The sequence below is a fragment of the Candoia aspera genome, chromosome 1 (genome assembly GCF_035149785.1).
Source record: "Candoia aspera isolate rCanAsp1 chromosome 1, rCanAsp1.hap2, whole genome shotgun sequence".
Taxonomy (NCBI): Eukaryota; Metazoa; Chordata; class Lepidosauria; order Squamata; family Boidae; genus Candoia; species Candoia aspera.
The window spans coordinates 325027039-325041608 of NC_086153.1; the positions used below are offsets into that span (position 1 = coordinate 325027039).

Genomic DNA, 14570 nt, shown 5'->3' on the forward strand with positions numbered 1-14570 from the left:
CCATTTGCCACCCATATCCCTAAAAGAACATTTCGGTACAATATCTGCACATTTACTGTGCATGTATGATTGTGTAAGAAAATATGGGTGCCAAGATGGGTAGGAAGGTGATTGGCAGGTTAGAAATGGCCCAGTAGCAAATACTCAAGGAACAGCATCCGGGATGTCTGCAACAACTGCTGTCTTACCCATTCTGTGCTTGCCCCATAGGGTGGTGGTGCTGGAAAGCAGGCCGACTGATAATCCAACCGCACACAGCAATCTCTACATTTTGGCAGGCCATGAGAACAGTTACTAGGCAACCGTAAATCGACTTGAACTGTGAGCCAAGCAATATGTTGCATAAGGAAGCCGCTCTTCATGGAAACCCTGTCCAAGTCGTGCTCTGGCACCCTTTTCTCTCCTCTTCTTCCTCTGCCTTCACCTTCCCCAGTTGATGTCTGAACAGACCCTGTTTTTAGGATCAAGAGCCAAACGTTGCATGTGTCTTGCAGCTGGGAAGCAGCTGTTCTCTTCCTTGCCACTATGTGGTTGGTTATGTCGTTGGCTTAATAAAAGCTGTGAGATCATCAGTCCCTTCTATTTGTTAGGCCTACAGAAGCTTGGATGTTGGAAAACCTCAGATGCGGTCAAAGTGCCATATGGTTTGGGACATGATTTCTTCATGCTCAGGTTCAATAGCTTGGGCTGCTGATTTCATCATCTTCTGACAATGCCTACTTTTTGATACTGGGAGCTGAAGTCAACAGCAAAATAAGGAAAGGGGGGATGCCTGTGGGGCAGGACCCAGTGGAAATGAATTTCTCCTCTGTGAGGCCTTTATGGGTTTTCTCTCATGCCACCAAAACATCCCCACGTCAGGGAATCCTCAGCAGAGGTTCCTAGGAAGTTGTGCTTGTGTCTTTATTTTTTAATGCAGCCATTCTCTGTGGATTTGTAAAAAAAAACACTATTTAATCCTTATTTATTAATCTGCTGCTAGGGTGATGTGATGCATTTTAATTTCCAGCACATGAAGGTTGCAGAGCAGCTTTTGGTTGTGGGTGGGTGGGTGGTTTGTTGTGGTTTTTTAACAATTGTAAAAAAAAAAAAGCATTCTTCTTGACCTTTTCTTAGATATAGCACATTGTCCAAGGGAGGTGTTTATATATAGGGGATTTTAAAATTAAAACAAAACCTTTTCCGCTATATAAATGCAGTTTTGTACAAGAATATTTTGTATGGGTTTGGCTTGTGGAATTGGTCATAAAAGGTAGTTTGGTACTGGCTGAAATAATGTGTGAAATGCAAGGTGAATTTTAGTGAGGATCAGTAACACCCTGGAAGGTTGGCAAAATGCACACAGTAGAAATAGAGTCAGTTATACTTTTGTATGTATGTGAGTATGTGTCTGGAGAGGAAGCCACATTCCATGTGCCATTTCTCATAAGCATGTTTGAAGAACAGAGATGAAAGGTTTATCCAGATTTTCAAGCATTCGTGCTCCTGAGGCAACTGTCAAGATGTGACAGAGGTTTATCCTGCACTGGTCACCAGTGGCTGACAGAGACTGTGGTCCCTCTAGGTGGTGACCAGCCATTTGTGATGGGTACCTGTGCTCTCCATAGAGTGTGTCCTGTTGGAAAAGGTAACAGCCTTTTCCCACAGCAACGTCCCTCCCCTGCTACAATGCCAAACCAGAGATTCAAAATGCCTTGGGCTGGATAAACCTTTCTAAAACATAATGCCCCAGCATGTTTCAAGGAGTTCTTAAATGCTTTAATTTGTTCATGGACACGTATTTTATTTATACTATGCCAGAATGAAACTGGAGAAAATGCAGTGCCTGGCAAAAATGAAAGAGATTTCTTTCAACTTGGGCACATTTGAATGGTAGGTTTATTTCTTGGTGGTATGGTATAAATATATATATAAGAAACAGTATTGTCTAATAAATCTTGGGAAATCTTATTTTCTCCATTATCCTTTTTTCAAGGCTGTCCATGTTGCTCCTTTTTTTGTTTTCCCCATTAAAATATCCCAATTAAACTGTGTCTGTTTTTATTAACGAAGGGATAAACATGGATATGGGTATATGGTAGCATTTAGAGGACAGTTAATTTGGTAAGATTCCCATTTTCTCCTCTTAAGGAAATGCTACTCCTTTTGTGTATATCACAGTATATAACAGATTGAAATGCAATTTGTTTCCCAACTAGCAGAGCCCTCACAATTTGAAGCAGCTTCCATCTTGTGGATGCAGGTATCTCGGGCTCCTGTGCATTGCGTGTTCGAATTGCCTTGGAAAGGCAGGAGATGGTGCTGCTTAACTTTCACTCAGAGGCATCTCTGCAGCTTATTAAGGGGTATGTGTGTCCATGTCTTTCTACACAGATGCGGTTCTCAATTTTGGGTGCAATATGCTCTGAATTCACGTTTCAGGAAGAGCCCAGGAGATCCAAACTAGCAGGACAGGAAGCACGTGTTGGCTTATATTTGAATCTCTGCTTAGTTGAGAATCTCACTTCTTAAGCTCAGGCCAGTCTTTTCAATGTTCAGTATTGTTTAGGACTGTAAGCATAAAATCATGCATACTTCCTGAACCATCAGAAGGAAAATCAGGATTCAGATGGGTTGTTCAATAACCATCCTATTGAAATTGGCAAGGGGCATTTCTATTCTGCTTTGTGGCTAATTTCACACTCTTTGGAAAGTACCTATAATGTGTAAATAGGGGTTGCAGCAGGAGCTAAGCAGGCCTGTAAGCTGCCACTTTGAGAGGTCACAAGTGATCTCTGGAGGTGGAGCATAAAGGGTCTAAAAGTAGGGAAAGAAAAGGGGGGGTCCAGGTTCAACTGCTATTTGAAAGGTTCTCAGATAACAGAACTGGGGTGGAGCCTCTTTTTGCCAAGACAATGGAAGACTAGATGGACCAGTGGTCACTAGATGGACCAGTGCTTCAGCTAATTTCAAAGAAGTGTCTACATTGCTCTGGACACTTGCACTGCAAAAATGAATTCCTTCCATGGGCCTATAGGGGTTGGAGGGGACATGACATCACCACACAAGTAACACAGATTACATCATTTGCACCATGATGTTATGATGTGATATCATCATGGCTTCTCATGGATACCAGTAACAGTTTCATAAATTAGCCTCTGATTTATCTCAGCTGCTGCCCAGAGTCATTGTGAAGTTGGATGGCCTTGAAATTGGAATATTAAAATTGAATTAAAACTTGGCTTTTGTGAATGTTTGAAACAAGAAGGTTCAAGCCTGCAAGATGAGGACTTTAAAAGGACAAAGCAGTACCTGTAGAACAGTCAAGCATCATTCCCATAAAGGATTTGAAATGCTATTGGATTGCTGACATCTGCTGGGTTCACCCAATGTGGTAAAGCCTGTAAGTGTTCTAAGCTGTGCCCAAATAAAACACATTATGGCTGACTATAATGGCCTGGTGATTCAGTGAAATGCTGAACTATAAACTACCTATGTCTGTTTTAACCAAGTTTAAAATGGGCAAACCCAGCCACTGACATTCAAATTCCTGTGCAGGTATGAAATTTGCTAGAAGTTCCAAACTTGTCATTAGCAAGGATTCATACATTGTATTATGCATGGACAATGTGGTTGGTTCAGTTTATGGCTTAAGCCATGATTTAACACACTGTGCAAGCAAGAGCTGTACCATGGTTTACGCAAACTAATTTTCTGGGTTCACATGACACTCAAACTACATGGGCTGGATTCACATAGCAGGCTATGTTAAATCATGATTGGTTTGTTTCTTGGTAAGCATGTTGTAAAAGCCATGCTGGTTCTGATACTGCCTCACATCTTCCATGGCAAAGCCCTATATTAATAGGTTTTGGAGTCATCAAAGTCCAACCTCACTTCGTTTTGCTTTCCCTCTTGTGTTTGTATGACACTCAAAACCACAGACTACTTGATCCTAGTTTAGCCAACTGTGTTGTGGGATCCCATCCTTGTGGTTAGTTAATGGATGAGTGTAGCAGGTGGACACAGAAAATAGATTAGTTTAACCATGGGTAGGCATGTGAACACAAGCTTCTCCAGTTGCTATTCTTCCTGTGACCCATGTTTGGGCAGCAGAGTGTCCTTTAAGTTTATGACACAGGCGTTTGCAGTGGAAGGAATGTAAACAAAGGGGTTTTTATGCCCCACAATATTTTGGCCTCTGGATAGCAAAGAGAAAAAGTCCACCTTTTAGTAGAAAAGGAGGGAAATGCGTCACTCCATGGTAAAATGTATCACGACATTACTGGCTTCAAAATGGAGCAAGCCTGTTTTGCTGCTGCTGAGTTCTCCCATCCCTGCGTGGCCCCTAAACGACCCTACAGAGCAACGCTGCCCTTCTGGTCCGAGTCCGTGGAGAACCTGCGTTCTCTCTCTCCTGACAGACGGAGCCACGACAGCACCGGCCAGCTTGCTGTTCAGGTGGCTGGGCTGTCACCTTCTGCCTCTGGCCTCCTGCCCACTGTCCACCTCCAGGGGGCGGGCGGTGGCGAGAGCCGTCGTCTCCCCGCACCGCCTTTTCCCCCTCTAGCTCGGGGGGCCGCCCTGACTGGCAGTTCAGCGTCTGCGGCCGACGGCCCGGATTGGCGCGTAAAGGAGTCGCGGCTGGAGCCACATTTTACGCCCGCGGCAGCCGGCGGGAAGCGGGCAGCAGCGGGGTGTTTGCGCCAGCCGAGAGCCATCGCCCGACGGCTGGGCGGGATGAAAGCGAAGCCCCGCACCGAGGGTGAGAACTTCTGGAGGGAGCGCGGTCGCTCTAGGCGCAGGGCAGCGGGTCTCTGAGCACAGGCAAAGTGCGCTTTGGTCGAGAAGGGCTGCACGGTTGAGCAGTCCCTTCTCGGCTACGAGTTGCGAATAACGGCGTGCTTTCCTGCCGAAGATTAGATACGTCCCTATAGGCTGGCAGGGCTAAAGGAAAGGAGGGTACTTCTGAGCATGTGTAGAGGGCGCTTTATGGGCTGGCCCGTTGCAGAAGGGAGGGGGCATACCTGGTCCCTCAAGTGGGCTTCTTCCTGCGGGGAAAGAAAGACGTCTGAATTTCCTCTGAGGCAGCAGCATTCGCCTGTGCCCCCGGCCTCCCTCTGAAAGCCGGTCAGGGCTTCCTGGGTGTGCTGAAGCCTCGCATCTCTTCTTATCCCAAAAGGGCTCTTGCAGGCGTGAGGGGAACGCTACCAAGGGGCTGTTGGACTGCTGAGGGAGGAGGCGGCTTCCCTGGGTGCCCTCTTGTCCCCTCTCAGTGGCTGTCCCCGCTGTGCCCACCTCGCCCACTTGCGCCATTATTCTCACGGAGTTTCTTTTGCAGGCAAGCCAGACAAGGGAGGGGGAAGCCAAACGGCTCGGGCCCTCAGCCGTTCCTTCCGCGGAGAGGCCCGTGTGTTTTGCTGCTGATGGGCTTGCCCAGCTGGCTGCGCCTCCCTGGCAACCTGCCTTTGCCTAAAGGTGCTGAATTAAAATTTAATTTCCAGATGGGCCTTTTGCCTGAGGAAAGTGGTCTGAAGATGCAGAGGCCACTGGAGCCTTCCAGCAGCCTGGTTTCGTATTGCACTAGAGTGCTCCTATCCACCACTTTGGTGCACAGAGTGCCTTCGATCCTTGCCCTCCTTTTCTTCCCAGTGTTTCTAAACTCACAGAATAATGCTACCCCTGTGCAGGTTTTACAGCAAAGACCCTCTGCTTTTCTAGACCAGCGGGTACCTTGAGTATAGGGCACTCATACAAAATTGTCTTTAGGAGGGTGGCATGCTTGCAATAGTGGTGTTGCCATCATCACAAAACATCAATTTGCCACAAAGGAAGCTGATAAGGCTGGTCCCAGTCACCCCCTCCTGTCCTTCAGAATAATCCCACTTTAGTATATCTTTGTTTGGGGGGGGGGGGAAATAGGCATGCTCCCACCAAAACTCTAGCCTGCGGCCCCCAACCATTTTCATTTTCTAAGAATGCCTGTGTAGGGCCGAGAGATGTATTGGTAAAGGAAGATAACACTAGCCTTGTGCTTTGCTTTGCAGCATGCTCACATCTCTGTTTGAGTTAAAAGACTTTATAAGAAAAAATGATTGGTAGGGCAGGGAGCCTGGCAGGTATCCAGGGGCACATTAGAGCCCTCAGGCATCATGTTGGTGACCCAGAAGCATTATAGAATAACATAAACTTGAAAAGAACTTCCTTGCTCTAAGGAGCTTGCAGTCTAAATTCAACTGTAGAGATGATCAGGTTTGAAAAGAGGAATGGAGGCGAAGAGAACACGGAGAAGAAGAAAGTAGGATGGGGAGAACATGCATAAATACAACCAGGTATCTTTATGTTGCCATTCTGGCAGGGATCCAAAAGGTTAAGCCATAGATTATTTTTTTTAATTGAAAAATTCTGGCTTTTGAGGTGAAATGTGATGAAAGGAAAAGAAAGTGGCTGAGTAGGAGTTCTAGGTCTGGGGGGCAGGTGGAAGAACAAAGGGGACAAGGGTTGCTGGAAATTTTCAGGTAGCAGAGGAATAGATGGTAGGAATTACAAACAAATGTATTGTGTTAAGAAAGCTAGCCATGACTTTCCCAAGGCTATTTGATATGTTCTGTGGCCGAACTAGGAGGCTTTATCCTGACCTTCCAGTTAAAAACATTTCTACCCCACCATTTTCCTAATTAAAAACAATTTCAAAATGAGTTATAAGTCATTGCAAACAATTAAGTAGGTTTAAAGTCATCATCATCTTAAAAATGTTAGATGTAAATAACTTTTAAACACTATTAAATATGGAACAGAAAAGTACTGTAGTCCCAGTTTAACTGAAAGTCTGAAAATGTGCATCTTAAAAATGCTCAGTATCAACTGTAACCAAGCAGGAACAGATTCTGCAATGGAGGTTTTTGTACTGGAAATCCCTATGTTCGGGTCATTGGATTGCGGATTGAGCAACTTCAAGGAGGCATCTTTTGTAGATCTTAGCTGATGGGCACTACATATAGAAACAGGTATCCAGGTCACAAATATACAGGATGCTGTATGAGATTACAATTACAATAGAGGTAAGTCTAATTAACAGACAGGTAAAGGCTTCCTCAAATTATGCTTGACCCATGGGGTCTACATTAATATTGTCCATGTCAGTTGTCTTTGCAACATTTACAGAAGTAGTTTGCCACTGACTTCTCCTGGGTGGTTTCTTCAGCTTCCCAGTCCAGCTTGCTGCCCGAAGCTTTCCTGCAGGTCTTCCAGCCAGACCTGACTTTACTTCATTTGTTCAAGGCTGTCCAAGGTTGACTAGGTCCTATCAATGTAATGGCTAATTAACAAAGTGAAAAAAATAAAGTTGAAGGGTCAGTTTATATATCACACTAAGTCATCATATGTTTGCTGGTTTTGGAAATCCACTGAAATGTGGGCAGTGCCATATTAAATAGAAACTTTTCCACAACAAACCACACTGTAATTTCAGTCATTCCAGTTTATTTCAGTGGAACTGGTGGGGGAAAACTTCCTCCTTCATTAAGCTCCATTTAACTTTTTCTGGCAAGAGGTTTTGGGAGCTTGCCCAGTGCTGTAGGGCAAATAACAGTGCATTACAAGCAACAGTGATGAAGCCAGTAATGAAGCCAATTTTTGTTAAACTCCAACCTGCTGGATTGTCGGGGTACCAAAGACTAGCCCATTCTGCAAGACAAAACAAGGTAAATATAGACTCTGACTGCTGGGCCATTAAAGAATCACTGTGGTGTGGTTACCTTCCATGGATTCTGTAGATGCTAAAGTGTGGCTGCAACCGTATTTTTTAATTTGTTTTACAGGTTTAAGATGATGGTGGTCTCTTGCATCTTTTGAATCATTCAGATACTCAAGGGAATATCTTACTCACCAGGTCTCACTGACAGTGGATAACATCTCCAGAGATTCTTTTCTGTTAGCAATGGAGAAATATGAAAAGATCAGTAAGATCGGGGAAGGCTCTTATGGGGTTGTTTTCAAGTGCCGGAACAAGGACACAGGACAGATTGTTGCTATCAAAAAGTTCCTGGAATCTGAGGATGATCCTGTTATTAAAAAAATTGCACTTCGAGAGATTCGGATGCTAAAGGTAATTAATTGGAATCTGCTTATCAGAAACTTAATTTGATTAAAGCTGTCTGTGCACATGTTTTTTCTACACATTATTTGTTTTTCTTCCTTTTAACTAATCCAATGACCCATTTTATTTTAACATCAGAAATACACAGCTGGATGCCTGTGTAAGAGTCATCCTGCTTTTGAAAACCTATCTGTAAAATGTATTTCGTGGATCATTAACTGTACATAAAGTACATGGACTATGTATTTGATGATAGATAGCTCTGAGAAAAAGCTATGAGAAGCAATGGAAAGGATAGATATAAATAAGATTATTTATTTCATCAATTTAAATATTAAATGTGGATTATAGATTTAGAATGAATATATTTTAAGAATAGTGCTTTTTATTGTTTTATTCTGTTCTATTTTAAGACTTTTAATCCTAGAAGGAGATTAATAAATCTGCTAATAAGTAAACAATAATTGTGACTAGGATAGTAGAAAACTGCTTTATTCCTTTGTTTCAAGCTTCTTGTGATATTTAAGATTGGGGCCTTCTGAAACAATTAATGTAATTTCTTTACATCATATGCAATCCCATAGGCCCAGGTCAGTTTACAGTGAATCATCATTTTCTCTGTTTCTGAGAGGTTCACAGCCTAAGAATGATCAAGTGGTTTGTAGACTCCAGATACATCATAAATATAAAAATCTCTTAAGATTCCCCCAATTTCAACAGCCTTACAACACTATGACGATGAGTTTTCTTGTTGAGAGCATGCGGTGTAGTGGGTGGAGGGGAGTTTCTGGCTGTAGATACGTGCATTAAACATTTGTTGATTCTCCTCTTCTGAAAGTTTTTCAGATGGTCTCTGAGAGGCCAGAGAGAATTCTTCATAAAGTCTTCTTAGATAATGTCATCCTGATATTGTGTCTATATATTCCACTCCAAATGAAACAAAGCAGCATGTCAAGATAACCCAAATTCTGCAAGAGGAAAAAACTGCATTTTGCAGTTGATGTAAATCATGCACTTTGTGGACAATTGATTGAGGTTGTAGTTTTCTTAGATTTATTCTGCTAGTTGCATGTCATTGGAAGGCGACCTTCAGCAGTAGTGGACCACAGTTCAATCCTCCTGCTCCTCCTAATATTAATATAATCATTTTTTATATATTGGTTTTGTTCAATGTATATGGCCACCCATTTTACAACAGCAGCTCTGGGCACCTAAGACAACTTAAAGCACTAAGTACAAAGGATAACAGTAAAAAGAAAATATATAAAATAAAAGCTTTAAATAGCCACCATTAGTATTAATGACTATGTAATCATTGGTATTGTAGTTAATATTTCCCAGGCAATTTAAACTCTAATAGAAAAGAATATATGTAGCTCAGGGTTGAACTATGGAGTCCTTGGTGCTCTCTGAGCTTGGCTGTTTGCTTGCAGATGTTTCATTACCCGACTAGGTAACATCATCAGTGCTAGTGAGTGTGGGGTTTGCTCCCTGTTTATATACAGCAGCTTGCCCTGCCAGTGTTGGTGGGGCTGTGGTTTTCTGCTTGGTAGTTCCTTAATTAGGGGATTGTTTTCCGCTTGATTGTTTGTCTGGTGTTAATCCCTGCTTATCTGGGTGACTGGAGAGGATGTGTTTTGGTCTTTTTGTTTCCTTCTTAGCTTTTTTATTGTCTCTTTTGTATGGTGGATAAATATGGTTTATCTCTATATGTCTGTTGATAGTTGATGTGTCTATTGATGGCTGAGTTTAAACTCTATTTCTGGAACAAGGAAGGGGAAGAAGATTTTAAATGAAAGCTGATATTCTTATAGGAACTTATGAGGCATCTTTTTTTCTAGTTGGCACATGCGCAAAATAATAAGGTAGAGTTTCTGGGAATGAATGGGCAGGATTCATCCTTCCTAGCTGATTATCCATGCAATTATCCATGCATTACTTTTCTTGATGTAAATTGTTTTACATCAGCTTTGCCCAATTTGAGTCACCCTACATATGTATATTATATTCGAATACAATGGTTACATTGGTTGAGGATGGTGGGAGTTGTAATCTGCCACAACTTCAGGGCTCTGGCTTGACAAAAGATGCCTTAGCACTGCTCACACAATATTTTAGGCCAGTGCATATATTTAGAATTTTGAGAATGTATTTCAGGCATCCTTATAAAATACTGTTGTTGTAGGAAAGACCAATCACAAAATACCAATTCAGCAGAAAGTAACCTGCAACATTGCACTATCATCACCTTCGACCTTTCAGGATCATTGAATCATAGGGTTGGAAGGTGGCTTGGTGGTCTTCCCCTACCCAAAGCAGAAATCCTCAGACCATCCCAAATGGCTGTCTGAACTTTGCTTGAAAACCTCCAGTGATGGAGCACCTATAACTCCAGGAGGCTGGGTCTTCTCCTGCTTCATAACTTTCACAGTCAGGAAATTCCTCCTTATTTCGAGTCTGGATCTCTTTCTGTAAGGCTTCCATCCCCTGGTTCTTGTCTGCCCTCAGGCACTATGGAGAATAAATCTACACCCTCTTCCCCTGCAACAAGTATTGGAAGACTGCTACCGTGACCCTCCCCCTCCCCCCTCTTTTTTAGGCTAAACATACCCAGTTCTTTTAACTATGCATAATTCTGTACACCTCAATCATGTCCCCTCTTATTTGCCTCTTTTCTAGACTAAAACCCCCCAAATGTTGCAGTCTTTCCTTGTAAGGGAGCTGCTTCAGCCCCTTGGTTATCTTGGCTGCCCTCCTCTGAACCTTCTCGGGCTCCGCTATATCCTTTTTGAGGTGTGGTGACCAAAACTGGATACGGTATTCCAGGTGCAGTCTGACTTATGCAGCGTTGAGTGCAACAATCACTTCCCCTGATCTCAGTGTTATGGATTGCATTGGCTCTTTTGACTGCTGCAGTACACTGCTGGCTCATGCTTAATCTGTGGCCTACCAGATCCTTCTTGCAAGTACTACTGCTGAGCCAGGTAACTCCTATCTTGGCCCTGTACATCTGATTATCAGGTCCATCTCAATGTATTTTTCTCTTTCTTTTCTAGATAGACATACTTCCAGAAAGAGCACTGGATTGTAGTCTGCTATTATTTTTATTTATTTTCTAAGAATGCCTCTGGGCTGTATGTGGTACAGAGAAGCCTTCCTGAAAATAAAGGGTTGCTAGCTTCTAATTTTTTGTTTTAATTGCTTTAAAAAAATTTAAATTATTATTATTGGTTATTCTACTGTTTATTAGCCACCCAGTGTTGTGTGTTCAGCTGGCAGCCATATACAGTATATTTAAATAATAAATAAGTTTGAAGACCCAGTTCACCCACCCTTAGCCAGGAAAGTGCACTGAATGATTTTGGGTAAGGACATGGTTGCTGGGAAGATAAAATTGGAGGAAGATGTGTTATGTACTCACCAATCTCGAGTAGGGGAGGCAAGATAGAAATCTAATAAATACATAAAGGTAAGTAAATAAGGGTGATCTCTGCATGTTCTCGGTGTTTTGAGGTCAACAGAAATTCAGGTGATTGTAGGCCTGCTTTAAACAGAAGTAGACACCATGGCAGTTTGGCAGTGCCTTGAAGCTTTCCCCCAAATGTCCTTTCTTGGCCCTTTTCCCCTGGGGTCTCCTTACCCTTCACCTTTCCTGACTGGGAAAAGGTGGACTTGAAGTGAAGCTTCTGGAGATTTCACTTACTCCTTGCCTTTCATCCTGGGAAAAGCAAGAGGTAAACAAATCCTGCTCACTAGGTGTGAAGGAGCTCTGTCTGCTTGCGTAAAAAATGCCTAGCTAAAAGGGGGTTATGTGGTCTGGATGTCAGTGCTGGACCTGCTGGTAGTTTTTTTCTCCCATGGCTTTATTTCATCTTTTTTAAAATATCCATCCATCCATTTTATTAGCAATGCACTCCTGAAGAAAAACATGCCCTGTACAAAGAAAATGGGTTTTTCTCCTGCTGGTCAATTCTGAGGGATAGCCCCTGGTTCTAACCCTCCATTTAGATGATATTGTCTTAAGCCTTTAGGCCTGGAGGAGGGAACCAGGGGTCCTCTGGATATTTTACACTACAGCTTCCCAATTCCTAAACTTTGACTATGTTGCTGGCACTAATGGATGTGGTAATACAAAGCCAATGAGGATATCAAGTTCCTTACTTCTCCTTGTGCGTGCTTTAACTCCATAGTAGCAGTCGAATCTACCCTAGCTATCTGAAAAGACCCAGAAGTCTGATAAGCTATTGTGGAAAGATTAATAGGGATTTCTAAAGCCCAGGAAGAAATTCAATAGCAGCTAATGTCAGGAAAGCAGTTGATAAATGCCCCTTGAAGGAACCAAGAAGGAGAGAGGCTGAGCAGAGTATCTCAGCAATTTGCACCATTCTTTGCCAATGGATCTGTGTGCTGAATTGTGTTGATTGAACAAGTGCGGGCCTGCTCTGCCGCCAGTTCTCAAAAACACTTTCTCAGTCAATAGTAACAGATTGTTTGTTTGCTAATTGGAGAACAGCATGGGATGGGCAATAAGCGGTTGGTGCAAGATCTAATCCAGTGGGGGTGGGGAGGCAGGATTCTGGATCCATCATTTTTCAGTGTTGCCTAAACACAGAAAGAACAAAGGCTTCAACAACACTTGCCATAGTAGTTCAGATTAAAGAGATTAAACAAGCACCACTGTGTACCTTGCCTGTCTTTGAGGTGCAAATGTTGGGCTTGAAATATATGAATATAAGGCTATCACTGGAAGAAAAGACGACTGGTGTTTATATATAAACTTCAGTGTCAGAGGCAGGATGCTTCTGGATTCCAGTTGCTGGGAGACATGTCCTGCTTGTGAGTTTCCTTCTGTGGGAAACATGGTGCTGGTCTCTATAGGCCTTTCATCCAATCCAGCACAATTTTTTATATACTGTTATGAACACCAAGGCCAGGAGACCCCCAGGTGATATTTTTGTACCTAAAAAAATCTGAACCCTCCTTTTCGTTGCTGTTTTGCTGTGTTGTTATTAAATCACTCTGTGTTGAGTTAGTAGGACCTCTGAAGCAGAGGCGGGCAGCCCATGACCTCATACAGCCGCCATCACCTCATTTGTCAAACATATTTGTCAAATTTCTAAACCTACCCAACTCCATAATCGGACATGCAATATTAAAAACAATTGAAAATAACTATAACCAGCAAAAAGAATGAGAGATGTCTAGGAAGAATAGGAAAATTGTAACCCTTAACCCCCATATTCCCCAAAAGAGCCCACCATGCTCCATAACCCAGGGCTTGGGAGAAGAGCAAGTTTTTCAAGGTTCACTTAAACGGAGCAAAGGTAGGGACCATTTTAGCTCTTCCAGGCTCACTTAAACAAAGTCAGGATAGGGGCTGTTTGAATCTCTGAGGGGATGCAGTTCCAGAGGGTAGGCACCACAACAGAGAAGGCCCACTTCCTGAGTCCCATCAGGTGGCACTGTTTAATTGATCCAACCTGAAACATGCCAACACTAACCATGTAAGGTAGACAGAGACTACAGGAGACAGATGGTCCCTCAAACAACCAAGCTCTGAAGGGCTTTATAGGTGATAATCAGTGCCTTGAATTGTACCCAGATGTAAAGGTTGCCTACCCCAAACACTCAGACTCACAAGAGGTTAAGGTAAAGGTAAGGGTTTCCCTTGACGTAAAGTCCAGTTGAATCCGACTCTAGGGGGCGGTGCTCATCTCCGTTTCTAAGCCTTGGAGCCGGCGTTGTCATAGACACTTCCGGGTCATGTGGCCAGCATGACGACTCAGAACGCCGTTACCTTCCCGCCGAAGCGGTGCCTATTGATCTACTCACATTTGCATGTTTTCGAACTGCTAGGTGAGCAGGAGCTGGGATTAACAACGGGAGCTCACCCCGCCGCGCGGTTTCAAACCACCGACCTTCCGATCGACAGCTCAGCGGTTTAACCCACAGCGCCACCGCGTCCCTCAAGAGGTTACTTAAATGAAATCTGATTTATTAGGGAAATTATGGCAAATACAGAGAAAGCTGAGAATGAGCAAAAGCGCGCGAAAATACAAACTAAATCCCCTTGCTTGAGGAGAACCCCTCCCTCGCCCGGCCATATCCACCGCCCCTTCCCAGGTGCTAGAAACCGTTAGCCTCAGCCTGGGAAAGCAACCTTGAATCCATGACCTGAATCCAAACACATTCCAATACAGCAGCCAAGAGATAACACCTCAGCAGAGTGGAATTATCCACCCGCTCCTGAGAGTCAGCCCCCTCCAAGGAAATGGCATGCGAGGCGTTACGATGTACCAGGCACATTGAAACGGTGAACATGACGTACTGCCCCCCCCCAAAAAAGCTAAGGACCGGGTTTGGAGGGATAAGCATTATGGAATCGACGAACCAGAATAAGGGAAGCCACATCGTGAGCGGCCACCCATTCCGGGTGGGGAAAATGTTTCCAGCGAACTAGGTACTGCAGGGTGTTGCGCAGCCGGCGAGA

At 43.5% G+C, this 14570-nt stretch overlaps 2 protein-coding genes across 4 annotated transcripts in view; both read left to right on the top strand.

Moving 5' to 3' along the window:
• Nucleotides 1-1950, top strand: part of MAP4K5 (mitogen-activated protein kinase kinase kinase kinase 5) — a 95176-nt gene extending 93226 nt beyond the window's left edge. For both annotated transcript variants that reach the window (XM_063290553.1, XM_063290554.1), the window contains exon 33: nt 211-1950. In XM_063290553.1, the coding sequence (XP_063146623.1) occupies nt 211-298 (88 nt within the window). In that variant the 3' untranslated portion in view covers nt 299-1950. The remainder of the gene's footprint in view (nt 1-210) is intronic.
• A 2612-nt stretch (nt 1951-4562) lies between these two features.
• CDKL1 (cyclin dependent kinase like 1) overlaps nt 4563-14570 on the top strand; it is a 28305-nt gene continuing 18297 nt past the window's right edge. Inside the window, exons 1-2 of one of the 2 annotated variants that reach the window (XM_063290555.1) lie at nt 4563-4747; nt 7803-8089. In XM_063290555.1, the coding sequence (XP_063146625.1) occupies nt 7922-8089 (168 nt within the window). In that variant the 5' untranslated portion in view covers nt 4563-4747; nt 7803-7921. The remainder of the gene's footprint in view (nt 4748-7802; nt 8090-14570) is intronic. The other variant, XM_063290556.1, reaches the window with a different exon arrangement.